General features: G+C 38.1%; 6 protein-coding genes across 9 annotated transcripts; 3 read left to right on the top strand and 3 right to left on the bottom strand.

Moving 5' to 3' along the window:
- LOC18782286 (S-adenosylmethionine decarboxylase proenzyme) lies at positions 848 to 3,476 on the bottom strand. Of its 3 annotated transcripts, none has more exons than XM_007215492.2 (4): positions 3,304 to 3,476; positions 3,135 to 3,209; positions 2,502 to 2,656; positions 848 to 2,407 (listed from the first exon to the last, which is right to left on the bottom strand). In XM_007215492.2, the coding sequence occupies exon 4, from the start codon at positions 2,219 to 2,221 to the stop codon at positions 1,097 to 1,099; it is 1,125 nt and encodes a 374-aa protein (XP_007215554.1). In that variant the 5' UTR covers positions 2,222 to 2,407; positions 2,502 to 2,656; positions 3,135 to 3,209; positions 3,304 to 3,476; the 3' UTR covers positions 848 to 1,096. The 3 variants fall into 3 exon arrangements, with proteins under 3 accessions (XP_007215554.1, XP_020416443.1, XP_020416442.1); XM_020560854.1 differs by having other exon boundaries at positions 3,307 to 3,476; XM_020560853.1 differs by having other exon boundaries at positions 3,310 to 3,476.
- LOC18784265 (EVI5-like protein) lies at positions 5,627 to 9,906 on the bottom strand. Its single transcript, XM_007215547.2, has 9 exons — positions 9,647 to 9,906; positions 8,706 to 8,931; positions 8,353 to 8,548; positions 7,163 to 7,333; positions 6,965 to 7,081; positions 6,414 to 6,611; positions 6,262 to 6,321; positions 6,079 to 6,177; positions 5,627 to 5,972 (listed from the first exon to the last, which is right to left on the bottom strand). The coding sequence occupies exons 2-9, from the start codon at positions 8,840 to 8,842 to the stop codon at positions 5,880 to 5,882; spliced, it is 1,071 nt and encodes a 356-aa protein (XP_007215609.1). The 5' UTR covers positions 8,843 to 8,931; positions 9,647 to 9,906; the 3' UTR covers positions 5,627 to 5,879.
- Positions 10,151 to 16,596, top strand: LOC18781982 (probable inactive ATP-dependent zinc metalloprotease FTSHI 3, chloroplastic). Of its 2 annotated transcripts, XM_020559154.1 has the most exons (5): positions 10,509 to 11,624; positions 12,795 to 13,118; positions 13,652 to 13,952; positions 14,330 to 14,529; positions 15,875 to 16,596. In XM_020559154.1, the coding sequence occupies exons 1-4, from the start codon at positions 10,509 to 10,511 to the stop codon at positions 14,527 to 14,529; spliced, it is 1,941 nt and encodes a 646-aa protein (XP_020414743.1). In that variant the 3' UTR covers positions 15,875 to 16,596. The 2 variants fall into 2 exon arrangements, with proteins under 2 accessions (XP_007217632.1, XP_020414743.1); XM_007217570.2 differs by lacking the exon at positions 15,875 to 16,596 and having other exon boundaries at positions 10,151 to 11,624; positions 14,330 to 14,687.
- On the bottom strand, positions 16,689 to 19,634 carry LOC18783516 (proline dehydrogenase 2, mitochondrial). The gene is made up of 4 exons (XM_007215212.2): positions 18,939 to 19,634; positions 17,454 to 18,099; positions 17,115 to 17,355; positions 16,689 to 17,023 (listed from the first exon to the last, which is right to left on the bottom strand). Exons 1-4 carry the CDS (start codon positions 19,494 to 19,496, stop codon positions 16,984 to 16,986), a joined length of 1,485 nt encoding a protein of 494 aa, XP_007215274.1. The 5' UTR covers positions 19,497 to 19,634; the 3' UTR covers positions 16,689 to 16,983.
- On the top strand, positions 21,197 to 21,831 carry LOC18781983 (stress-induced protein KIN2). The gene is made up of 3 exons (XM_007216810.2): positions 21,197 to 21,317; positions 21,428 to 21,496; positions 21,609 to 21,831. Exons 1-3 carry the CDS (start codon positions 21,261 to 21,263, stop codon positions 21,684 to 21,686), a joined length of 204 nt encoding a protein of 67 aa, XP_007216872.2. The 5' UTR covers positions 21,197 to 21,260; the 3' UTR covers positions 21,687 to 21,831.
- LOC109948147 lies at positions 24,305 to 26,046 on the top strand. The gene is made up of 2 exons (XM_020560102.1): positions 24,305 to 24,652; positions 25,147 to 26,046. The coding sequence occupies exons 1-2, from the start codon at positions 24,305 to 24,307 to the stop codon at positions 26,044 to 26,046; spliced, it is 1,248 nt and encodes a 415-aa protein (XP_020415691.1).

Genomic DNA, 27,735 nt, shown 5'->3' with positions numbered 1-27,735 from the left:
CACCCCTATTTTTGGGGAAGGCAGCTTCTCTGCAAAGACAATTAAGCACGTGTAATGAATTGACCTATTCCATCATCATATGCTTGATGCTTTCTTTCTGGTTCAAACTTGGCAGGGTTGATCTTTCCTACTTCATTTGAAATTGCTTTTCTTTGGAATGGTTGACCTCTTCCATCATATGCCTAACAAATTTCTACCACTCCCCAAAACGAAGGCATAAGAGACCATCAGTAGCAAAATTACATAGGCAAGAACATTGGACAGTGACATATGCTGACTATGAAGCTGAGCAAAATTACACAAATCCACACATGAAAAGTGAGATATGCTGACTAAAGAGCATATTCGATCGGCCAGAAGGTTGTAGGCACCAGACAATGCTTAGAATAAAATGTTCTTTCCTCATTTGTTGAATAAAATGAACTTCTTTCTTCATTTGTTGAATGAAACACTGCAAACTAGAAGAGGCATTGTGACTGAAAGAAACCACAACATACCGCTTATGATTCATATCATTATGCTGTATAGCAAGAAATGAATATATGCTAAGGAGCCCTTGAATGGGTAAGAGAGAGAGAGAGAGAGAGAGAGAGAGAGAGAGAGAGAGAGAGAGAGAGCATAAACGTATAACACAAGAAATTAGGGTTTCGTTCAAATGGTCCTCGCATTTTGGTCTTCGTTCAAATGGTCCGCACTGACTTTCATCTCATAAAAGTTTTTGAACAAGACTTCCTGGAGGAAGAAATGAATATACACTAAGAAGCCCATGAATATGAGAGAGAGAGAGAGAGAGAGAGAGAGAGAGAGAGAGAGAGAGAGAGAGAGAGAGAGAGAGAGAGAGTAAACGGACGGATAACACAAGAAATTATATAGATTAACTTTCATCTCATAAAAGAAATAATTTCAACAAGACTTCATACATCCAGGAAGTCAAGGATCAAGGATCTCTTTCACCAGAGATCCTCTTTATTCAAAATAGCAGACTAAATGCAGCAAAACATACTGCATGACAAACTATTACCCTACTATATAAGAGAAACATAACCCCACGTCACATTTTGTTTATTCATTACTACTAAACACAAACAATAGAACACTAGATCTTGTCCATAACTATCTCTTCAACTTCCTCGTCCTTCTCGTCCTCGCTCCAGCAACCTTTCAGAATTGACCTTGGAGACTGGCAACCTGCATCCTTGACAAAGCTGTGGAAGATGACAGCACCACCCAAACCCAGCCTCTCATAGTTGCTTTCTCCGCAACAGTATCCCCTCAAGTCATCCAGGGGGAACTTAGCGTTGAGTTGTTCGCCTGCAGTACTGGTGGTATGCAAAGCGACGGAGAACTCAGCCGGTTTGAAACAATCCAAAACCCTGTCAATCAGCTGGGTCAAGTTCACATTTTTGAAGTCGTATCCCATTGTTTCAAAGCTCGCGTAGCTGAAACCGTCTTCTGGTGTCACATGGATGGTAGAAATTGCATTCCCTTCAATCGAATTCATGGAGTAACCACAAGGATCAAACTCAAAGTCACATATTTCAGACTGGGGGAGGATCTTCCTAATGCCAGATTCTTCAGTCATACCAGCAGCTGAACTTGCCTTTGATTTGTAAAACACAGATGCCTTCTTCCTGTTCAAACCAGTCATGCACATCTCCAATGTGTATGTGGGTCCTGATTGGCGTGCGCCCCAAAGTAAGCTTGCCAACTCTGCCGATGCAGAGTAAATATGCCATTTCTGTGTTTTGTCAGAGCTACCCATAACATATGCTCTGCTTGCCAAACCAAGCTTGCCAAAATGGCCATCAAGGACAGCTACTTCCTCTGAAAAGCTACGATGTGGAGAGGGCTGAGCACCAGGAAATATAAAGCTCCCACGAGAGTACCTCACTGATTTTACAGCCAAGGAGAGAGTCTCAGCCAACTTGAGGATGGCAGGGATTGATCGAAGCAATTTTGTTGTTCCACAGGTTTTGATGATCACTTTGTATGGGTACACAAAGAGGCTCGATTCCGAAAGGACATAAGAGTCCAGATCATCATTAGAGAGTGAGGAAACAATGGTGCACTCAGCTGGTTTCAGAATCTCATCCAATTGATCTTTCGACAGAGAACGGAGACCCATGCCGGCAGGGTCAGCAAACAGTCCAGGCTCGAAGAATGAGACCTCGAGCCTCTTTTCATAGCCTTCAAATCCAATTGCAGAGACCGGTACAGCCATCTCGAATTAAGGAAGGAAATAACGTTGCAACAGCAGATAAAGGAGAACTAGCGAGGGAACAAGTACGAGAAAGAACGAGAGAAGTAGGAAAGAGAAACAGACTAGAGCTAAAGTAAAATTGCAGTATTAACGATCGCACGGGGTTATGTCTAGACTTAGCAGAACTCAGGATGGCTTGCGGACGCACTGCATAGAGAACAGTATAAGGTAATATTAGAAGGCCATTCATACAAAACAAACCAGAAATTACATGCACCCAGAAACAAACAGTAAAACTTACGTTAGAGTAAGCAGCTGATCTGAATTTCTTGATTCCACCGTGAGGCCTGACGTCTTCAATGCTGTAACCGAGGGGAGCTTCGTAAAATAATGACTTACTACTACTAGACTTCTTTTTGCCACCCTTCGACTCCATTAGCTCATTCAGTTTTTTTCCTGCAAAAACGATAGACCAAGGGCGTCCAGGTAAAGGAGACATCTTTGCAAATGACATGAAAAGGCAGTTGCGATATAACAGCAAAGAATAGTAACCAGAAACCTTAGAATCTAATTTCAACAAAGCCAGTACATCCAAGCATACAACTCCATCAACAATTTTACGGAATTATCCAGAAAAACAAAATCTGTGTTGAACAAGTTAGAAACAACCAAGCATTGTGATTTGTTGAACAGGGAAAAGGGCGCCATGCATCAAAAGCGAAGAATTGCTTACAGTCCTAACAAAATCTTCATTCTTTCCTTACAATAATAAATTAAAAATCCTCACTTCTGCATATGTCAATAACAAAAGCAAAATCTTGACATAATCTTTTTCATGTACACAAAAAAGAAACCTTCTTTCTGCCCGAAAACATCAAACCAATAGGCAAAACTATCCACGAAATAATAACCAGGGCCAAGGAAGCACACTTACAAATTGTTTTGAAGTTTCTGAATTAAAGCTACAATCTCCTTCGAGAATCCCTTTTTAAATCTCTAAATCAATTACCTGAAACCGATAGAAATCAAAGATCATAATTAGACAAAAACACAGAATGGAATGAGCAAAATCCGCAAAACTAAGAACCAGAGGAGAATCATACCACAACCTTCAGATTCGAAAACTTGGGACCAAGACGAAGATCTGAAGGAAGAGGCTGAAGAAACCCTAATTATACCTAGAATCCGCACAAACACCTAAAAAAAACCTGAGGTTCACAAAAAAAATGGGGGAGCAAAATTCGGTGCTTCGTTGTTTTCGTGAAGGTTGAGAACCATAGGGAACGTTGTTTATATAGCATCCCTGAGCCGTGTTCGACACGGGAATTGCGTTTAATTACGGTCATGCCCTTCCGTTTCCATCTGGATTTGTTCTACAACTCACAACCTCCTGTATTTGTTTTGTTCTGACGATACTACCCCTCCGTGTTTGGGCGGATGGGAAGTTGAGCCGGCGCGTGGGGGCATCATAGACATTTCGTCATGGAATAAATGTTTCGAAAGACCAGAGAGAGAGAGAGAGAGACGACGTCGTACGGAAGACTCACTGGTTTGTACGCTAGGATTGGATGCGGACGATCATGGATTAGCATCACGCGTGGCGGTACGATAAGAAGGTGTGGCTGTGAATCGACTACACGTAGAGAGAGGGACCAGACTGATGCTGTGAGCTGGTTCTTTTTGTCATTTTCCTTTTCTCCATCCTTTTCACGTTTGTCTTACATGGCTGCGTGGGCCCACATGTCAATATTCTCCACTTTTATATCAAATTCAATTACTATTCTATCTATGTACTTGGACCCTCCAAAAAGAATAATAATGAAATTGGATTTTTTTTAATTTCCTTTTTATCTTTATTAATTATCTTCTCCAAAAAGGGCATGATTCAAATCTATATAATAAAAAATATTATTTAGTTTGTGTTTTTCACATACAATGCACCTGCTGTGTTATGGGAGTGAAAGCATCATATGTCAACTCAAAAGTTACTTTACCACATATGGTTTGAATAGACAACAATCGTTGGAGTTACGTGTGTAGTCACAATGAATTGTTGTTTTGAAGGTCACTACCTTCTCTCAATAACCTAAGTTGAGTTATGTGGTTCATCAACTTTTCATATTTTTTAGAATTTAACAAAAAAAAATAAAACTCATGTGGCCACTAATTATTAGTTTTGAGGTTCGTTTGGAAATGATTTTAAATAAGTCAAAAATTACTCTTATAGTGATTCATTTTTTTATATAATCACTTTAAGTGTTATTAAGTGATTTTATGGAGAAGCATATGAGATGTGTTTTTTTTTCTCAGAATCATTTAAAATCACTTAGGGCTTGTTTGAGACTGCTTCTTTAGGAATCACTTATGCTTATAATCGCTTCTAACAAAAGTGCTTTTATTATAAAGACGTTGAAATTTTCATAAGAAATCAAAATGTTTATTGGAAAAGCACTTGGGAGTGCTTCTTGAAGAATCACATGCAAGAGCTTCTCTAAAAAGTACTTCTATGACCCATAAGCACTTTTAAACTTTTTTGTCAAACGCTATCATAAATACTTTTAGTTGTCTGAAAGAATTTTTATCCATTCCAGAAACACTTCCAAACAGACCCTTAAAATAAAAAAATATACACATAAATAATTATAGCCTATTCAAAATTACTCTGAAACGAACTCTTCCCAAAAGAAAATCATACACAAAAAAATGGGCTTTGTTCATTAAGAAATGGGAAACTCAACACCAAATTAAGTCCACATAGAGTTAAAGCCAAAAAATACCTACTCAATTACGTATCAAATTAGAGGTGGCTGCTTTGCATGCGAGACAGTTGTAGAGTATTATTGATTGGTGCTGTTTTTGGGTTCGAAAATTGACCCCAACACTCCCCCACCCCCTAAAAACCGTAACACCTCAAAAGCACCGAATGCATGTCAATCAATTGCCGTGGTCTTGTGGGTTTCTTTCTTGCTCATGACTATTTTGGTATCAACTTTTCTTATGGCCAAAAAGAAAAGCAAATTCCTGTTTTAGCATCTTGGAAAGAACTGAAATTGACAGAATTTTTATTTGGTGGAGAATATTTATGTTTGCTAGAGGGAAAAAAACTTATGCTATGGCAAATCACACCGGCAATAGTGATTTATGACTATAAATTTTAATCAATGATTCAAAATCGCCCACACGTGACTTTAACAAAAATCCTAGCTAGAAAGAAAACATAAACAAGGCTTCCATTTGTACTTATGGACATGAATACTAGCTCCCAATTGACGAAGTATAAGGGCCCGTTTTGGTGACATGGATTGGATTATATTGGACCACATTGTACTGGACTGGAGTATATTACACAAATCCAATCCTATGTTAGGTTTAGCCTCCCAAAAGAAGGTACCAGAACATAAATAGTAAATGAAGAACACCACAACGAAATTCAACAGTTTAGGAGGATGTTAAGGGGCTTGAGGCCTCCTATTTCAGAAGTTGGCAACTTTAGCAATGTTAATATATATTTACATCTAAGATTTTGGGTTTGTAACAGGGAATAGGGGAGTTCATAAACATCTACTATGATGACAAATGTTATCAGTGCTATTCTTTTGGTTATTGCTGCGATGTCCTAAAACTAAAGAATGACAAGTTAATCAGAATCAGCATAGCTCCCCTCAGATGAGCAGAACCTTCATTGCAACTGTTTCTCATTCTCTGTAGACTGATTGATCTTTCTATTCTTCTTCTCATACTCCTGCCTTGTTTCCTCCAAACCCCTGGATACCTAGAGATCAACCAAACGACATACATACACATGAATGATGAGAAAATTACAACATTGGCACCTCAACCATCATCATTCATGAAAAACAATTATGCAGAAGAAAAACCTTGATTGAGTAAGCCATTGGAAGTAACGTATCTGGATTCATTGCATCATCAGGGAAGTTACGCAAAGCATGAATAAGTTTTTCAAAGGGTAATTTTATCTGTCGAAAAGAAAAAAATTTCTATGAGCAAATAATATTCTAGTTATCATGATTTGGAGCAGAAAGGCATCCTGATATACTCACCAAGTCGTCATGACAATACTTTAATAAGGCTAAACCAACTTTGAAAACAATTCTAACACCCTGTAAAAATAAAAAATAATAGATCAAGTTTAAGTTAAAATCCAAACCGTAGTACTTCCAAAGAGAGATATAACACATTAGAAATCGCTAACCTCGTAGAGAAAGACATCCCAAATTCGAAGAGCCAAATGGAATGGGAAAGAATAGGAGAAAACGGTTATGAACCACTGGCTTGCATACATGCTAGGATTTATCATCTCTTGAGTAAAATGCTCTCCCATCTTTGGCAAGTGCTCCTTTACTAACTGGTCAAACTGAAAAAGGTATTGTTGTACTAGTGGTAGCCCTACCTACATGACAAGCATAAACTACCAATTATCAAAGCATGAAGCCATTTTCTCCATTTCTATTCCCCACTTTTTCAATAAAAAACAATAAATCAGGCTTTGAATATAATAAATGAACAAACTACGCATAACCCGAATAGATAAAAATGAATGTGAATGAACTCCTCAAACCTCAAACTAGGCATTATCTGACGTCATTGGCTTTTTTGTTTTCCTCTTAATTCTAGTAAATGTACCATATGACCAAAGTAGTGGACTACATTGTTCTTTTTCGATAAATATGCGCATGATTACACTTAATTAATCTACAAACCCCCAAAGATAAGATCAAGACATTCATATAACAAAAGGGCTACCTGATATAAACCTTCCATTGGTGCATGGACTGCTCCTTTGAGTAATGCGACTAATAACCAAAATGCATCCTCTTCACTCATATAAAGAAGCAATAGACCAGCCAGAAACCCCATTCCCTGCATTCTTTTAACCATTTAAAATTATCCAGTGTCAGGCATAAATTAAGTGCAACAGCGAATGAACAGAAAGTCTCAAACCTGAACATATCCAACTTCTCTGTCAAAGACAGAGTATGCCTTCAAAACATTGTAGAGGGACCTTTGACCAGGACCATGTCGCTGCTGGAAGAAAACATGTGAAGGGAAGGTACGGGATATATCTCGAATTATATCCAGCTCTGAAGCTGATGTCTCATAAATTACTAATTGCTGCAAAAACCATACCACTTCTTAGTTTAATACTATGGGTGTGCATGCACAAAGAAGGATGAGCATTAGATGAAAAATCAACTCATGATGTGAAATGAATAATATCACAAATAAGGAAGAGCGGTGTAATTAAATTTGTCCAGCCGACCTAAAATAATCCCACACCACATAGTTATCCACTTTCTCAACAAAAGACTCAAAGGAGATATTTCAAATTCAACTAACATGAACCTAGCTAAAGCATAAAGTACTCAAGATAGGAAGATATCTTAAGCATATTGCTTGAATGTTGACTTTTGGCATTAATGTCAGCTCTGATCAACCTAAAACCGTGTCAAAGACTGGCAGCACCAATTCGAACATCACAAGATAGGAAAGATAATTATGATAATAAGCAACTTGATTGAGTCTTTCTACAAGCCTTCCAAATGCTGACTAGATTAGGCATACATGCAGTTTCTAGTAACACCACCAGGTATGCACCAAGGCAACACAGTTTCATAATCTAAAGTTAACCAACAAATTTTATTTCCAAAAAATGTGATTCTTCAACTGGAGCCCGCTTAGAACAAGGTTTAACATAGGGTTGGGTTCAGAGCTCATTTTACGATGAATCCGCATAAGATATTTTTGTTAACCAAAATGGCTTGTAAAAAATCCTTGCAACATTGATTTGCAAGGATTTTGGCAGTGGTAGTTCTCATGCCAATCTGCTAAAGTATTTAGGTTTTTCTTTAAGGGTCATCTCAATAGATTTTCCAGCCACACATTATTTATTTTGTGTTTCAAATGATTGACCATGTCATCCTTGTGAACCACCTGATTTGGTACCCAGTGCTTTCTTTCATTGATTAATAAATATTGAAGAGTATTAATCCTACTGTTCCAAAGAAATTGTTAACAAAGACAGGGGAACCTTCCCCTATGAACAACATATCAAATCCTTAAATACAAACTCATAAAGCAATGGCATATAAGATGTAGCAAACTTCACATAAGAAACCAGGAATCATGTGTACCTCATAAACTCCAGGGTTCATCAGCAGCAGGTCTCGACTGCCAGAGATCAACTGCCACACCAGACCCCTTAAACAATCAGGGATTCCTTTCCTTATTCTCCTTTTAACAACATGAGGTTTTCTCCTAATATAGTGTTTCCAATCACTCCCTCCCACACCAATCATTTTCCTCCATTTTCTAACCCTTCTTTCCTCTCTGAAAAAGGTGATCAGATGTAGTAAATAATCATATCAATATCTGATTAGCATAGATCAAATATTAATTTGCTCAAGTCATATGCATTAAAGCGAACTTCTTTTATGGCCAAATATTAAAGAATGTTAAAATGGTACATCAAAAAGGAAAGGCTTACCTCTCATATTCATAGGCTGACCTGCCCTTGGTTAAACCTTGAGGAGAAAGTTCCTGCTTTAAAAAACCAAATCTGTCCAATCTCAGTGCAGGTACTGGACCTGCCTCATGGTCATCTTCTTCCAGTTTCTTTTCCATTCTACTATCTTAAAGAATCTCTTGCACACCACATTGTATAAGGACTTGTTTTCCTTCACCAATCTCGTGGATCAAATAGGCAGCAAAATCTAAAAGAGGTGAAAGAACAGAAAAATGATACTGCTTGCAATCACAGATCAATGAAAATTACAAGAAAGCAAACAACCCCACTTCCAGAAACACTCAAAATCAGATCAATGACAACTTGTAGTAGCCATTAATATGACAACAACCTATTGCTGCCAAAATGATAATAAGACTTGCAAGTTACAATGCTAGGAAAGTATCGACTTAAAATAATCTAAAGAAGCATACAGTAGACAACTTCCATTAGTCAATGAATATGGCACACGGATTTAAAAATGATTGATACAGCTACGAGATCAAACAATGAATATGGTCGACAAATGGTATGCACAACAGGAGAAACTACAGACAGACATAAGAAGATGCTCTAGCAACGATACCGCAATACAACAAAAATAATATTACCCTTTAAAGAATCACTACATAGCTTTGTTCCAAACCCATAATTCACATATAATCCAAAAACAGCCATTTCTGATTTGGACAAACAAACGGATATCCAATAACAGTGCAATGAATCACAACATTCCATTCAAGATTTACAACCAAAAAAACATAATAATCCGATGGGCAAAGAGGAACTTTGAAATGATAAGAAGAAAATTAACATCCACAACACAAATCCTAATGAAACCATGAATTTCTTGATGTATTGAGGCAAAAATTGAAAAGCCAAAGGAAAATCATGGTTAAGGAAAGGAAGAAATGAAAACCAACCTGGGTATTGGAGAATTTAAGCCAGTGAATGATGGGTTTTCCTCTGTTTCTTCGTCTTATGTGAGATATGATCGTTAAAGCTCATATCTCAATGGTTTCTGCTTCAATCAATAAGATTCAGACAGAGGAGGTCCTAAGAATGGTGGTTTCTATCCTCCACCAAACCAAAAGGAGCATTACGCGTGTTTGTAGTGTCAAAGTAAAGTGCGTCGTCCTCTCAGTAGGATCAAAATTTCACGGGATATGATTATTTCTGAAGTGCCTTAAATTCGGGAGATTGCTGTCTAAACATCAACGGACTGTGACGCATAAACGGACCTTTAACGATGTCGTTTCACCGAGATCACGGAACGACGGGGTTCGAGTCGTTGCTCAATGTCAACCAACGACAACAAAACGCGTGGTTTGTTGGGTAAGGACGACATCAAAGATTACGTCGTTGATAGCTGCGTCGTCTCTCCACTTAAAAAAGGTCCGGGATTTCCCACGAAGAAGGGCTTGACACCTCTAACAAAAATCTTCTGCAACCACACCCATGACAGAGGAACAGAAGGACCCATCAGAGCTGAACATTTGGATATCTGTTATTAAGGCTTGGAGATAATTTCTCAGTCCACAGGAACTGCTTTCTTCTTCCCAAACTCACTAGCTAACACTCTTCTTGCTCCCACAGGCTGTTCCAGGTTTGATGGTTGTGCTTGTGAAACAGTTCTGACAGGTTTTTCTTCTTCTTCTGCTGGTTTGTTGTTTTGCCAAATTCCACCTATTTATGAGGTTTCTGTATTAATGTTGCAATGTTCCTGTTACAGTTAGTAGGTTTTCTTCTTGTATTTCAATAGATAAGTATTGTTGTAGAGGTGGCATGGCTTGTTTTTCTGTTGTTTGCAATACTGGGTTCTTATCTATTCCAAACAAATTGGAAGTTCATGGCCGAAAGTCCAAGTCTTTGGGGAGATATAGAGGTTTTTGTTGTCGTTCATTTGCTTTTCGTTCGTTGGGATATCACAAATTTTGCAACTTTCAACATGGGTTGCTCTGGAACAATGAGCTTAGGCCACTGAGTAATGGAAAAAGTGGAGTTTTCTTAAAGGGATTCAATAATCGTTATAAATCTAAACAGGAGTTGTGTTGTTACAACAAAATTGAGCCACTGACAAATGCAAACAGTGCAAATAAGCAGATGCATTTGGGAAAAAAAGGAAACACCAAGTTAAGGTCTTTGAGGAAGAGATTTTCTTTAAGATTACGCCCAAGGTTGCGGTTATTAACTATAAGATTGAAAACAGTTACGATTCGATCAGTGTTAAATGGTATTGGGACCTTCTTGAGAAAGAATATAAGAAGAGTGACTCTTTTTTCTTCAATTTCTGCAACATTGGGGCTGTGCTATCTGTTTTTGAAGTTAACAGCAGTGCCTTCTCCAAAAATGGTTCCATATTCAGAATTGATAACAAGCCTTCGAAATGATTCTGTTACGAAAGTTCTACTTGAAGAGGGATCTCGTCGGATATATTATAACACAAACTGTCGCATTGCTGGGGATACTCATTTGTTTGATGAAGAATTGACAAACGTACAAGGAGAGAATATGGCCGATAAGGTCACAAGTGATGATGGTTCTCGATCTGATCAAGCATTGAATACGAACGTATTGAAAAAATTATCAGTCACTCAAGCTTCAACCCCTGACTGGCAGTATTCCACTAGAAAAATAGATCATGATGAGAAATTTTTACTTAGTTTGATGAGAGAGAAAGGAATTACCTATAGCTCGGCTCCTCAATCAGTGTTGATGTCAATGAGGACTACTTTGATAACTATAATATCTCTGTGGATTCCTTTGCTGCCATTGATGTGGCTTCTTTATCGTCAACTTACTGCTGGTAATAGCCCAGCCAAAAAGCGGAGACCTGATAATCAGTCAGTTGGATTTGATGATGTTGAGGGAGTTGATTCTGCCAAATTGGAGCTCATGGAGGTAAGCATCTCTTCCCTTGAATATATTAAATATGCCGTGTATTATTCTTAATTTCTCTTTGTTGAAACTTTGTTGCATTGCTAACTTGACAATAGAGTTGAGAATGAGGTAATTTAATTACTTTTCCTGTTATGGAACTGTGGATATCCTTCACTCTGTTTGTTATAGTTATGTACTCCAAGAAAGCTAGAAAGCTCTTGGTTTAAGCTCCTGAGGATACAAGTTAGGAAGACAAGGAAGATGAATCTATCTGTTCTTAGGTATAAACGTAGAACTTGAATCAAAGCCAAAAAAATGCATATTTTGTTTGTTCTTGGAATCTGAATTTGGAGAGCTTCAAACACCAAAGGCGTGAATGAAATATATATATATATTTAGGACGGCTGGAACTCATGGATATGATGATAAACAGCTAGATAAGTAATACTTAAATTTTCTAACTGTTGCAGAAATAAAGAAGCAAGAGCATCCTGTCATTTGTTTATGAAAGCTAGACAAAAAAGAACTTCAGCCATTTGCACCTCACCTCTCCTCTTGAGGTTCATATTCACTGACTCCTCTGCATCCAAAGACATTCTAAGTCTGGAATTCAGGAGTTTTCAATCGATCTATAATTTTCTTAGCTTTTAAACAAAATTCTGGCTGCTAGCTAGTGGTGTCAATGAGCTAAAATAAGATTGCTCCTTTGGGTAGTACAAAAGTTTAACAACTGCTTCACTACTGTATATAGTACCCTTTGCACATGTTACACCGTTTTCTAACAATATCCTGAAGAAATTTTGTCACATCATGAATCAAAAAATTTATCCAGCTCAGGTGCTGGGAATATTTCCCAAGGCTTGCAGCAAGCCTCGTTACACATGGTGCTGGCTCGTGCAGCTTGCATATCTGTTTATTTAGATATAATCTCGTGGATGTTTCTCATTTTTTTTAAAATTGGTTGAAAAACAAATGAAATGAACAACATATGTCAGGTATCTTTGCATTTCTTTAAGTTGTATGTCGTTCTAAGTTTTGATACCACCTCTTTTTTTTTCTTTTTTTTTTTTCCAAGAGCTATGATGTTTTTGCCTTAGTGAATTTTACTGCCTTCTTTGCATATGCGGTTATCTGCTGACTAGTTATACAATTTCCTTCATTCGTTTTGTTGATAATAGTTCTTTCTTGTAGATAGTTTTATGCTTGCAAGGAGCTATTAACTATAACAAACTGGGAGCAAAGTTACCTAGAGGTGTATTGCTGGTGGGTCCTCCAGGAACAGGGAAAACATTACTCGCCCGTGCAGTGGCTGGAGAAGCAGGTGTACCATTTTTCACTGTTTCTGCCAGTGAATTTGTGGAGATGTTTGTTGGAAGAGGGGCAGCTCGCATTAGAGACCTTTTTAATATGGCAAGGAAATATTCACCATCGATCATATTCATTGATGAGCTTGACGCGGTTGGAACAAAGCGTGGCAGAAGTTTCAATGATGAGCGTGACCAAACTCTGAATCAGGTAATCTGAGTTCAATTCTGGCTTGTATCCTGCATCCCTCACACCCATCAATATCCGAATTCACTATATTGTGATCATTCCTAATGTCTTCTGGAATTGTTAATGTGTAATTTGATTTATAGACCATTATTTATATTTTCAAACTGTTTTAATAATTGTCAAAATCACTGCAGTACTTGGGAAATTCTTTTTGTTCTCATGTTTGATTTCATTTTGATTTCAGAAAATCAAATTGATCCCCTTAAAAGGCTTGTCAACGTTTTTTACTTATTTATTGCGAATTTATCATTTTTGCCTTATTTTTATCTTCAGTTCTCAAGTCTAAATAGCAATCGACACTCTAAATTAGTTGACTGTTTCTATGCTTGCTGTTATGCAGAACAGTATAAGGCAGTAATAACCATATTATTGTGCTTTTTGGTATTCCTTTTTTAGATCTTAGATTTGGATTTCAGTGGAAAAATACGTTTTTACTTTCTGTTACTTTCAATAAAGGTATTTTTCTCTTAAAAAACTTATTCCTGTCCTTGTAGTTGCTGACAGAAATGGATGGATTTGAGTCAGACTCGAAGGTGATTGTTGTTGCTGCAACAAACAGGCCTGAAGTATTGGATTCTGCCCTTTGTAGGCCAGGCCGCTTTTCAAGGAAAATAGTTGTAGGAGAACCAGATGAAGAAGGACGGAGAAAGATTTTGGCTGTACATTTGAGAGGAATTCCTTTGGAGGAAGACAGTAATCTTATTTGCAGCCTCATTGCTTCTCTGACACCAGGTTTTGTGGGTGCTGATCTTGCAAACATTGTCAATGAAGCTGCTTTACTTGCTGCTCGTAGAGGTAGGGTGAAGTATATTTCAGCATCCAAATTATCACTTGGTTTTTGCTATCTGAAAATTTTCTTGCTTGTAAGATCGGAGACTTTGCTTTAAAAATATGGCTGGGGTTTCCATTAAGTTTGGTTTCATTTTTTCTTTTCCTTTTTGGGTCCAATGATTAAATTTTGGTTACCATGAATAAGAGTCATTTTATCTGGCATCACCTTCTCTCCTACTCACACCTGCTCTCCCAGAGCCTAGACCGGCCCTTCTTTCTTTCCTCTTTGTTCCTCTGCCATTTTATTTGTGCCTTTCTTACTGCATAATGCACTGTTTATGCTAAAGATACTTCTAGAAAGAGAACTGTGGTAATCAATAATTCCATATTAATCTTTCCAGGTGGTGAAACTGTGGCCAGAGAAGATGTCATGGAAGCAATTGAAAGAGCAAAGTTTGGAATAAATGATAAGCAACTTAGACCTAGTACTATTAGCAAGGAGCTTGGGAAAATGTTCCCATGGATGCCTTCTCTAATGGGAAAGAATAACGCAAGACAAGATGGATTGCCAGGGCCACTAGGATATCAAGCTCTGAGTTGAGTATGTGCATACGTTTTTGTAGTAGTTATGTGGTACAATATGATTGAGATTAATAAATTTTTCATGAGTTAGAAATTTGATTTATACTTGTCATAATTTGCTGAGATATATCTGGTGAAATAACTAAGAATGATTAATTTTAATATCCATATGAATGCTGGAATTAGCATCTAGATGCATGCTCTAAACTTGCCCGCATCTTCCGTTACGAACTACTTTCACTGGCCCATCCTGGGCTTTCGCTCACATGGTAAGGATGGAGTGGGATGGGGTAGTAAGAAAAGCGAAAAACAAAAACTAGGTAACTGGTATTTAGTGATTCATAGACATATGAGTGAATGTTCATAGTTATAGTTGTCCATCAGAGTCTGTAGCCGCTCAAGTTCATCCAAGTTTCAAAAACTAAACTGCTGTTCGCGTGCAGCAATATAATACTGAAAATCAGTTCACCGGAGCTATTATCAACTTCAGGTTAATATTGAATCGACACTGCTAAAAATGTCCTGAATGTTAGCTTATGAAAACTATTTGACAACTTGTGCAAGTTCACAAGCCTTGCTTTACTGATGTGATCGGCTTGTGACATCTAAGTTTTGGGCAACAACAAGATGATTGACCGTAGTGCTCACCGAATCAAATCGTCAACCGTATTGTTTGATCCTTAACTGGTCATGTTGAAGGCCAAATAAGTGATACTAATGTTAGCTTGTTCACAATCTCTGCAGTTCCTTCTCATCATATTTCGAGAACCATCGGCTGTCTTGATTTACAATTTGACATCCTATGTTGCTCTTAAATCTGGCTTACGTTCGTAGGATTCTTTTTCCACTTTGTTGTGGAATTTTCCTTGTCAATAGTAACCTAGAAGTGGTTATCAGTAATTGCAGAAGGTAGTGATGGGGCCTGATGCAATTGAATTTGCACTCAGCATTTATCTTGTCCACGAAAGATGTTTGGTTCACGTCTGGTTTGATGTCAATTTCCAAGTGGGTTGTGTTATGCAATTCCAGTCATCAGCAACCTAAGCTATGATTAAGACCTATAGTTTCCCAGTTTATTGGAATATTATGTGTGATTTTGACATCCACTAATATTCCATTTAGCCATAGTTTCAAAGATTCCCTTTGATTCTTTCAACATAAGCTTCTCATGTCAGACATTTCAATGCTATTCATGTGTTTCAGTCAATTTTGCCTTCTTTTTTTCTTTTTCAATTTGGTTTCTATGTGATACATGACCTTTCTTCCAGAGTTCTGAAAATGTTCCTGTGGGAGAATATTAGGGAGCATGCTTTGATTATGCTATTTCTACCTCTCTGACTGACGTGTTTGAATGGTTAATGTAGTGTTGCATGGAGCTGATACTTCGCATGAAAAATCCACACGAGGCTTCTCACGCGCCGGTCCGGCGGCGCACATATAAACCCTAATCTTACTGCTCTGAGCTGGAAAGCCAATCAACTAGGATCACTATTTGCACAGTGTCATGAAAATTTCAAATGCTGAGGAAACTTCAGAGTGGCAATCAGGTATCAAGTAGATGCAATGCCAAGATAATGCACAGCATACCATGTGACTGAAATGGGAAATTGGCATGCTTTACATACACATGAACTATTTTCCAGCTAGAATATGCATTACGGTCTCATTAAATTATGAACACGAGCATCAACTGGTACGTTAGCTTGCCCATATGACAGAATAAACTATGATATCTTCAGGATTCTTCCTTGATAATTGTTGACAACAAATGGGAAGCGTGATTGTCTAAGAATTTTTTAACCTTATCTTGTGTGATTGAATATAAATTTAAAAACAAAAACTGAAAAATGGAATATTGTAGTGTAGGGCTGAAAATTGAAGCCCCACCGCGCATGCATAAAACATGCTGTCAACTTGCCCATATCAGAAAAAGACGTTTGATCACCGAAAGCCACTCCTAATTGATTGTCCTTGTCTGCAAGGTTCCATGTTTTTGGGAATTTGAGTCATGGATGTGTTTTAATATTGTAGTCTTCTGCAGACACCAGTTAGGCCAGTCGGGAAGGACACCCTTTTGCCCAAATTCGAATTTCCCTCCCCGTAATTTAGACTATCGTTTTTAATATTGAAGTCTTTGTAGACTCCTAGTCATTCAAACATCGGCCACACCAATCTAGGTAATTTGGAAGCAACACAAATTTCATTTTTTATTCGGTTTGCTGAAGGAAGCAGCATGCTTTTACACACACAATCAATAGGGCAGCGCGCTGGTGGATTGCCATTGAAGTAGCTAGCTAGGAAGCAAATATGGACCTGTTGCCGGCGAGTACAACCTAATGCAATGAGGAAAACAGAGCCCAAATTTCCTAGTTCCTATATGCACATATTCATTCCATTAACTCTGAGCAATTCACCACAATTACAAAATTACCCTATATTTACAAGATTGGTGGAGCCAGATAGTTTTTTTGCCTTAGAAGATTGCTGCTTTTAGTCTCCTTTTCAACACCTCCCTGAATTCAAAAGAAGTTCAAACCGAATTAGAATAAAACCAACCTTTTAAGCTACAAGTTTAGAAGTTTTTTTTATACAAACTTAAATTACCTTGTGCGTTGTCTGTCTTGAGTTGAAGCAGATAAAAGTCCCCTGTTCTCTTCAGCCCTCCTCAGAAGGTAAGGCAGCACCAACTCTATTGGCCCAAATGGCATGTACTTGCTCACTTGAAACCCTGCATTTCTCAGACCAAAGGAAAGCGATTCTGCCATTCCATAGAGCTGTGCAAATTCAATCTTCTGGCGTACCTTCCCAATCCCAATTTCATGTGCTTTTGCCACTGCCAGTTTCCCTATTTGTGTTCAACGTTTTACATCAGACATATTAGCTCAAGAATGCAGTTTGGCCTTTTTTCTGCAAGTTTTAACACAAGTGTTTGATTTTCTTTACCTGATTCAACATTATGGGTTGCAAGAACAACTCCACCAGAGCCATTGGCAATCTTCTCAAGCATGAACGAAGCGCAATCGTTGTAGCACGCATGAGTGTCCTCGATGCTATCGTGAATAGGAGACTTATACCCCAAGGAAGAAGCTACTTTGGCTTCACTTGACATATAAGCACCCCTCACCACTTTGAACCCCATTGGAATTCCCATGTCGTCTGCAGCCTTTGTTGCCAGCAGCAGTCTTTCCTTTGCATCTTTCAAGTAAGCCTGTATAGTCCCATAAACGATCGGGTTGTCATCTTTGTTGTAGATGATCGCAGAAGAGTACGTCAGGTAATCGATGGCCGGTTGAACCGACGAGTACTCTGCATCAACGGATAAAGGGACATTGGCTTCGGAGCACTTCTGGGACAGTTTGAGTAGTCTCTGGTGGACTAATTCGAGATCCCGCTCCTCATCTGGAGTTAAAGGCTCTGGCTTTTCAAGGGTGTGGTAGAGAGGGCTGTTATCAGAGAAAATGGGGAGGGTATCGAGCTTCCATGGGAGCTTGAAAGAAGGGTCTTTGTGTTGCCATCTCAGCAAGTCACTGACCCGCTCAAGCACCCTCATGGGACAAATTGCTGTGATTTTCATAATAATAAAGCTCACCTGTTACAAGCCAAAAACATCGTCTTCAGCCACCATGCATCAAATCAAACCAAACCAAACAAAACCCAAACTTCACAAGGAATTGGTGTGAACTACGATGTTGACAGAAAGACAAAACATCTAGCGTTTTGTGTTTTTCAATAACTTCTAGTGTTTGTTCCATTTGTGATTTTGAAAATCGTGGCAGTCTTAACAACTGGTAACACGAAGGACACAGTCAGCTGGGTCCAGATTTTTCTCATCTTGGAATCTCCCTGTAACCAGCCAGGTAATCTTTAGTTGGTAAATCAAGTGGCAACCGACAACTAATAGACCTACAAAACCAGGTCGAGTGACAAACAGCCCAGAAACTACGTAGGTGTGGTCCATGTCACACCCACGTGGCATAAGTAAACAAAGTAGGATCTGCGATCCCACGTGGCACCCTCTACTTCGTCCTTGTAACACCATCCAGTTGTACCATCTTAAATCTCGTCTTTATCTTAAATAGAAAACCGCAAAAGTAGGTCTTCACCTCTTATTGCAGAGAATTTGCATGGTTAGTTAAAAATTATTTTATTTTATTTTTCGAGCGATATTACTGTAAATTAATCTAATCTAATCTTCGAAGGAGAATTTGAGCTTGGTTACAGGAAGGCGGACTTACTGGCCGGCCTAACTAATTGACCTAATCCATCTCCGATTAATTAATTAAAAGTTAAAAACAGTAAAAATCCTTCAACTGGAAATTTACCATTTGAATTCTTGAGATGATAAAAAACAAAAACAAAAACAAAAATAAAGAAAAATAAATCTTGTAAACATGATTTTTGGATTGATTGGTGATGTGAAGAACTTACGGAAGAAGGAGGGAGGGACTTGGTGGCTTCAGCGGTGTCCAAGAACCCCTGCAAGTTCCGATCACAAGCGTCGTTATCGCCGGCGTACTCCAGAGCGTAAACAAGCATCCCTCGGAGCCCGGCCTCGTTCAGCTCGAGCACCGACCTCCCGGCCGCCATGGCGTTCTCACCGGCGCAAAAGTGCTCGTAAAACGTGGACCGTATGATCCCCATGATCACGTCCCGAATCAACGGCGTGTCCATGAGCCTGGACTTCATGACCCACATTCCAATGTCCACCAATGGCTCGAAGGCCACCGCGTGGAGGTTCAGCGCGGCCCTCAGCAGCGTCGGCGTGGAGACAGAGGCGAATAGCTTGTCCACGTCATCGAGGTTGAATATGTTGTCGGTGATGGTGTCGGCGGCGGTGATGGCGTGACCACTGGGAGATTGTAGCGGTTTTTCGGCGTAGCCGATTGGCGGTGATATGGCGGAGATGGTGGTAGAGGAGGCGGCGGAGTTGAGTGGCCTGAGAGTTTTCAGGAGTTTTGATGCTGCTGGGATTACACGGTTTGCCATTCAATGGTGGGTGCCTTGATTAATTCTCTTGGTTTTACTTTCTCCTCTCTCTCTCTTTCTTTCTCTCTCTCTCTAGAAAAGTGGGTTGCTATTTGCGTATGTGATGGAGCTAATGCTTTGGTGTTGGCTTGGAGTGTAGGAATTGGGTTTGGTTTTATAGACAATTTTGGAGCTTTTTTACAGGGTTGGATTTGGTAAAAATTATTCGGTAAAAACTGTCTGGTAAAAACCATTTGGTAAAACAGAAGTGGGTTAAACTGATCCTGTTGACTATTGACCAGGTTTAAAGGTTTTGATTGGATCGTTTGCGCCTAGTACAAGTGGAGCTGACTCAGCTGCAACGCAGTGGATCGGGGCGCTAGTTGGCGGAACAGACTAGATGCTAAAACGGATCTTTGCTTCCTTTACGCGGTGGTTACGCGAGTGGCATGCACGCGGTGTACACTTGACGTCGTGCGATGAACTGTGGGGTTCCGCGGGATCTTTGGCGGGTGTGAGTTGGTCTGAAATTAGATGCTGTAAGATTGGATCTTACGTGGCTCCACGGAATCTTCGTCCAGCTTATACGATTGCCTTTTGCCGACGTCAAATCAAATTGTTTTTGTTTTTTTCTTTTTTAATTATATTAAAATTTTCAAAAATAGAAAAATTAGGATTTTGGTTTCTTTGGTTGGGCTTGGGCCTAAAGAAGATTAGTGCCAAACTTTCCAAATTAATTGTAGCTCAACCAATAAACTAATCTCCTTTTAAGGTAAATTTATGTATTTTGGATGATTACACACCTTTTCTTTTTGTGGTCAAGATATACAGAGTACAAAGATGAAAAACCTAACTTCGTTATTATCCAAAAACATATAAGGAATAAAAACCTAAAAAACCTGAGCTTGTTGTGCAACATTTTTCGGTTCCATGTTACAGAAAACAGATAAGGGAAATTGTGTTTTTGTTTTTCTGGGAAGAGAAAAACTAAAAATGGAAAACTCATTTCCTAACAATTTATTTCTAACATAAAAAACCAAGGCATTTGGACGTAGATGTTATTGTTAGATCCTTATTGTCTTTTACTACAAAAGCAAGGAACTTCTACTAAGTTTGGATTTTGTTTTGTTTTTTTTTCCCAAATGGGCAAACATACAACCAAACAAATGGGGACTTCATACAATGTAATTAAGGCCGAACACAGTTACAAACAGGAAAAAAAATTGTTCAACTAAAACCCTAGAGGCGTCGGTACACTAGATTCCATCACCGCCGCTAGATACCTACTACTGCCGCCGGAAGGCCAACATAGGGGAGGATAAGATATCTTGAAAGGCGGGGTCTAAGAAGATGACTGTGAGACACCTGAGAATAGGACTTATGTTTTTTTTTTTTTGTCATGACTATTATTAGGCTTTGATTTTCCATGCATATATGAGGTCTATTTCTATACACCTTATAAGTTTAATCTGAAAGCGAACTGTTCAAAGTCTATAAATCCCTCAAAAAAATCGAATTTATCCTCTCCTATTGATAAAAACAGAGAAACCCTTCTTAAAATTCGTAACTAATCCATGAGCAAATTACTCAAACTTAATCAAAAGCAGCCCTGGTCTACAGGGGTAACTTATCCGTGGCTTCACACTTGTCAAGCAATGGATTGGTTTGAAAACACTATAAATCTCCCTCACCTAGCATGAACATTTCATCCAACAATTCAGTTTTCAGCCTCAAAGTGAAATTGTGTGTTTGTGCATAGAAAAAAAAGAAAATTTACTTATCAATATGAATCAATCCCAGAATATCAGCCACCAAGCCGGCCAGGCCAAGGGCCAGGCTGAGGTCAGTCTTGAAAAAACCTTTTTTTTTTCTAATACAAGCGATAGTCTTGAAAAACCCTTAGCTTTAATCCAATATATATATGGTGGTTGATGATTACAATTTTGATGCAGGAGAAGGCTAGTGGCATGATGGACCAGATGAGCAATGCTGCCCAATCTGCCAAGGAATCATGCCAAGGGGTTAGAATTTTTTTTTTTTTTTTTTTTTTAATTAAGAATTTTTATATTAATTAATATATGCACCACATTTGTTTGTGCATGTTGTTAATAGCTTGTGTGTTTTGCTTTGCAGGCTGGTCAGCAGATGAAGGACAAGGCACAGGGAGCAGCTGATTCTGTCAAGGATGCAGTTGGAGCCAACAAAAATTAAGCTGATCTCATCTAAAACTAGTTTTGGTGTTCCTGTTTTCTGTTTTTGTTTGGTTGATCTTTCTTGACTTGTCATTTGGAGCAAGAACAAAGTCTGATCATGTAATCACTTCAGAGAACATTAAGCTAATAATTTCGTTGATTTTTGTCTACTGTTACTTCAGAATATTTGATATTGCAATCACAATTGATTGTTACCAACCAAATGAACAATCCATCCCAACTCACAGAGGCAAATCACGTTTAGCCACATAACATCAACATAAAGTTTATTTATACATATTTTTAATCCCAAATGAAAGTGAAAACACCACCCAGTGATAGATAGCGATATGAATGGGAGCTAATTGAACAAGAGCTTCAACCAGAGTAAAAGAAGAAAAAAGAAAACGAAGGAAAGACAAATACTCTATCAATAGGGATGCTAATTTTGCCCACGGGCAGGGGCGGATGCACAGAGGGACAGATGACCCCATGGCAGCTAGGAATTGCAGTGGGGATGTTGAAGTTGTTAAAGATTTCCTAGCCGTAAGGGTTAGTTGTCCTAGTTTGTAGGGTTGTTTCAGTTGTTGTTGATAAGTCCTATTCTTTAGGAATAAGTTACTTGTTTTGATTCTGATTTAATCATGTACCACGTTGTTAGATTGTAAAACGTGGGCTGCATATTTCCAACTTTTAGTTATTCCTTTGTAAGTGCCAGTTTGGCATTGCTTATTTGGAGTGATAAGTGATTTTTAAAAAATTTTGAGAAGCCCAACCCGTTTGGTGAATTGTAAGAAAATCACCTATTTATTGCCATAGTTGTTCTTTGATTCAATAACAGATATTCTCTCAACATTTGAGTATTCAGCAAACGTGTATGTACGTGATTTTGTGAGTGTCCAACCAAGGTTCTCAACAGGGGAAGGACTGGTGCGACCGCATGGCTAGCTAGTGTGCGACCCCATGGCACACACCAAGTGCTTGATGAAATGCCCAGCAGAGGAAAGAAGAAGAAGCTTGCGCAGGTAGCGCCCGCCTTGCGCGCGAGCTTTTATTTTTTTTTAAACCGCCTGGCCAAAACGACGCCGTTCTGGTCCAAGCGTGTTAAATTTTTATTTTTATTTTTAAAACCTGGCTTTAAAATGACGTCGTTTCGAGTTAGGTTTTTTTTTAAAACAAAAAACCCCAGCCTATCTACCCAATTCTAATTCCTCCCAGCAGCAGCAGGTCATCCCAAAACCTTTTTTTTTTCTTCAAAATTCCCTCTCCTCTAAAAACCTAACTAATGCCCAACCTCCACCACCCCCACCATCAACCACTACACGCCGCCGTTGTCATCAACCACGTCTTGCCGCCGTTGCCATTGCTTCTCATCAAATCAAGTGAGTTCTAATTTTACATATATTATTTTGGGCTTTGGATAATTTTAAGGAAATTGATATATCTTTCATGAATTATAATTTATTGGTGTGGTTTGGTATGATATTGATTAGGGGTGGGCACTCAAACCGACGAACCGGAAATCCGAGCCGAACCATACCAAATCAAACTGGAAAAAAACCAAGTTGACCAAAAAGTCAACAACCAGTCAAAAACCGAACCGGACCGGTTTGGACCGGTTTCGGATCCGGTTCCATGTCTTCAAAAACCGGTCAAATGAAAAAAAATATATAATTTCAATATATAATTATATTTAATGCTATATTTTTAATTTCACTAAAAAAAAAAACTAATATTTATCCAAGTTCAATGTCAAAATATCTCTCTTTTCTAACTTTAATATTTACTTTTTATATGAAATTGAATAATTTGTTAATTTTCAAGTAAAAAAATAATATTTCAGTTGAGAATTGTATTAAAAAATAATTTTAAAAAATAATTTTTATAATCCGGTTCAAAACCGAACCGAACAGTTTTTGAAATTTTTTTATTAAAACCAAACCGAACCAAACCGGATGAATAGTACCAGATCGGTTCTAATTTGAGGCAAAAACCGGTCCAAACCGAACCGTGCTCACCCCTAATATTGATTGATTTTCTTATTTGGATTAGAATTTATATTAATTGATTGATTTTCTTTACGAATTAGAATTTGTTTGATATTGATTGATTTATTATTTGGATATTTTAGTAGAGTTTATATTGATTGATATTATTATTTGGATTAGATTAGTCTTTATAATTGATGGATTTAATTAATTTATGTGTAGAAAAAATTATCATGGAATGATTTTTTAAGAGAAAAGTGCATATGGATAGTGAGTCTAATCCAGGTATCTTCAAAAAGGACCTTGTCAACCTAAAGGTCATAAATTCCCACAAAGTAATCAATCAGGAATTAATAGACGTTTCATTATCCAATGGTTTGATGAGTTTGATTGGTTGGAGTATAGCATAGCTAAAGATGCTGCATTTTGCCACTATTGCTATCTCTTTAATACTAATTTTGATCAAGTGGGTGGTGATGCCTTCTCTGGGGTAGGCTTCAATAATTGGAAGAAAGGGAGATAAAGGTTTAGCATTCATGTTGGGTGGGTTGGTAGTGTTCACAACCAAGCTAGAGAAGCTGCTTACAATCTGATGCATCAAAAAGGTCACATTGAAAGAACTGTGATCAAGCAAACAGATGATGCTCGTATGGCTTATCACATTTGCTTGAATGCATCACTCAAGCGCACAAGGTATTTGTTGCGACAAGGCCTTTCTTTTCGTGGTCATGATGAAAGTTCCACTTCAAGTAAGAAAGTGAATTATTTGGAGCTCTTGCAATTTCTTGCAGATCATGATAAAAAAGTTAATGCCCTTGTGCTGGAAAATGCTCCGGGCAATCTCAAGTTAATAGCTCCTTCAATTAAGAAAGATCTTGGCAATGCATGTGCCAAAGAATGCATTAGTCTTATCATGAGTGATCTTAAAGATAGGTATTTTTCAATAATTGTGGATGAAGCACGTGATGTTTCAATAAAGGAGCAAATGACGATAATGGTTTGTTATGTGAACAACAAAGGACAAATAATAGAAAGGTTTGTGGGGTCCAACATGTTACCGACGCCACTTCAAGTGCATTAAAGAAATCCATTGATGAATTCTTTTCTTTTGAGGGATTGAGCTTTTCTAAGTTAAGAGGACAAGGTTATGATGGAGATAATAATATAAGAGGTGAATTCAATGGCCTTAAAACAAAGATTTTAAGAGAACAACCTTGTGCATTTATGTTCATTGCTTTGCTCATCAACTTCAACTAACTCTTGTTGCTGTGACAAAGAAAAATATTGATATTGCTTCTTTTTTCACAATGGCTAATAGTTTGGTTAATGTTGTTGGAGCATCTTGTAAGCGTCATGATGCACTTAGAGCACAATACCAATAAGAGCTTGTTAAAGGTTTTGATGAAGGTTGTCTTATAACGGGGCAAGGCTTACTACTCTCAAACGTGCAAGTGATACACGATGAAACTCACATTATGCTACCTTGATTAGTATCATTTGCATGTTTCCATCTGTGGTGAGTGTAACCCCAATGATAGTTCAAGTGAAGCCTTTAAGTTATGGAGAGAAATACAATCTTTTGAGTTTGTGTTCCACTTGTTTTTTATGAAAGCCATATTGGGAATAACAAATACTTTGTCTCAAGCATTGCAAAAGAAAGATCAAGACATTGTGAATGCAATGGGTTTAGTTCAAACATGCAATGAGAACCTACAAGTGATGAGGAATAATGAGTTTGATGAATTGGTTGATCAAGCATCTTTATTTTGTAACAAACATCATATTATGATTCCTAACATGGATGAGGAATATGTAATTCTTGGGAGGTCACGGCGTAATGCTCCAATCAGGACAAACAATCATCATTATCGTGTGGAGCTCTTTCTTCATGTCATTGATGGACAACTTGCGAAATTAAATGATCGTTTCAATGCGGTAAATACTGAGTTGCTTACTTGTTTGGCTTGCTTAAGTCCAAACTTGTTTTTTATGAAAGCCATATTGGGAATAACAAATACTTTGTCTCAAGCATTGCAAAAGAAAGATCAAGATATTGTGAATGCAATGAGTTTAGTTCAAACATGCAATGAGAATCTACAAGTGATGAGGAATAATGAGTTTGATGAATTGGTTGATCAAGCATCTTTATTTTGTAACAAACATCATATTATGATTCCTAACATGGATGAGGAATATGTAATTCTTGGGAGGTCACGGCGTAATGCTCCAATCAAGACAAACAATCATCATTATCGTGTGGAGCTCTTTCTTCATGTCATTGATGGACAACTTGCGAAATTAAATGATCGTTTCAATGCGGTAAATACTGAGTTGCTTACTTGTTTGGCTTGCTTGAGTCCAAACAATTCATTTGTAGCTTTTAACAAATGAAAAATAGTTCGTCTTGCTTAATTTTATCCTCAAGATTTTTCGGATTGAGCTTTATTGATGCTTGAAGATCAACTTGGGGTTTATGTTCATCATATGCGTTCGAGTAGTGATTTTTCTGAATTGCAAGGGATTGGCATGCTTGCAGAAAAAATTGTGGAGAAAGATATGCATGAAATATTTCCTTATGTGTATTTGCTTATTACATTTGCTTTGGTTTTACTAATTGCAACTGCTTCAGTTAAGAAAGCATTTTCCACCATGAATATTATCAAAAATCCACTTCGCAACAGAATGAGACATCAATGGTTGAACGATAGCTTGGTTGTTTATATTGAAAGAGATGTTTTTGCTTGTATTGATAACGAAGCTATAATGCAACATTTTCAAAACATGAAAACTTGTCGTGGACAATTATAACTTGTATTGTTCGTTTTGCCAAGAATTATGAATGGAAGTACTATCTTTGTGTTTTTTAGTGTTATTTTCGTCGTGACAAAATTTCGTGACTTTGCACTATGACCCCGTGGTGACACAATCTTGGGTCTGCCACTGTCCATAAGTCGGTCATAAATTAATAGAGCTTTATTTAATGTTGAAAATATCAAACCAAAATAAATGCATATATTGACAGGACCCGCCCCGGAATTTCCCGAAAATCAGAGTGGACCCCGTCTTTGTTCTGACATCATCCCGATGCCAGGCCCACATACTAAAAACCGAGATTCTCTACCAAAATTTTGGCAAAGTCTCCCCTGTAAATTAAACAAACCCCACAAAATTTCAACATGCAACATACAAACAAATAATCCCGACCAGTAGCATGCTTTCATAATACAACAAAACATACTAAATGGCCTCCGGCCTCACATGTAAAATCTAACATGGGCTATAACAGAGCATCTACTGAATTTAGTTTACAACAACAGTTGAGTAGAAGAAATTACTCAAATCCTAACTAGGAAAGTTCACAGTGCGAGCCTCGTACACCACTTGCACGCTTTCTAGGGCGACTACTGGCTGGGGGGCACAAAACAGAAAACATGTGAGTGGACAAAAATAAGATTTGCATTTAAAACAACATAGTAACCCCACCGTGTAAAAATAATGCTCAAGACATGCAGGTTCACAATTCATATTTAAATATTCAAAACAAATTTCATTTAAAAATTTTTATAACCACAACTCACTCCATCCATAAACCTCAAGCCCACAATTTTTACTGCTCCTGCCAACCCACTGTATAAACTCTAATTTCTTCATTCTCACAACTATATATATATATATGTATATATATAAATAAATATAACTATACAATATACTCATCACACTACCTAGGTATCGGAGAAACAATCCAACTGGGGGATCGTTTGACTAGTCCGCAGGATTTTCAGGTGCTATCCTGTGTCTAGGGATGAGTCGTCCAACCAGGGGACAAAACTCCATAGCTCACACACCGGAACATCCAACGCCATATGTAGCTCCAATACTAAGTCCTACGCGCGCAGACTGGATAATCATACACCGGAACATCCAACGCCATGTGTGATGATCCCAAGCAATATACAGAGTCTTCCTATACGCCAGAACATCCAACGCCACGTGTGAGACTGATAACCTATTCTTCCCACATGCCGGAGCATCCAACGCCACGTGTGGGAAGTCTAATACTGGGGAAGGTACTTACATAGT

This window comes from Prunus persica, chromosome G3 (genome assembly GCF_000346465.2).
Source record: "Prunus persica cultivar Lovell chromosome G3, Prunus_persica_NCBIv2, whole genome shotgun sequence".
In the NCBI taxonomy this organism is placed as follows: Eukaryota; Viridiplantae; Streptophyta; class Magnoliopsida; order Rosales; family Rosaceae; genus Prunus; species Prunus persica.
Note: the sequence above shows the minus strand (reverse complement) of the source record. Positions and strands in the feature narration are given on the sequence as shown.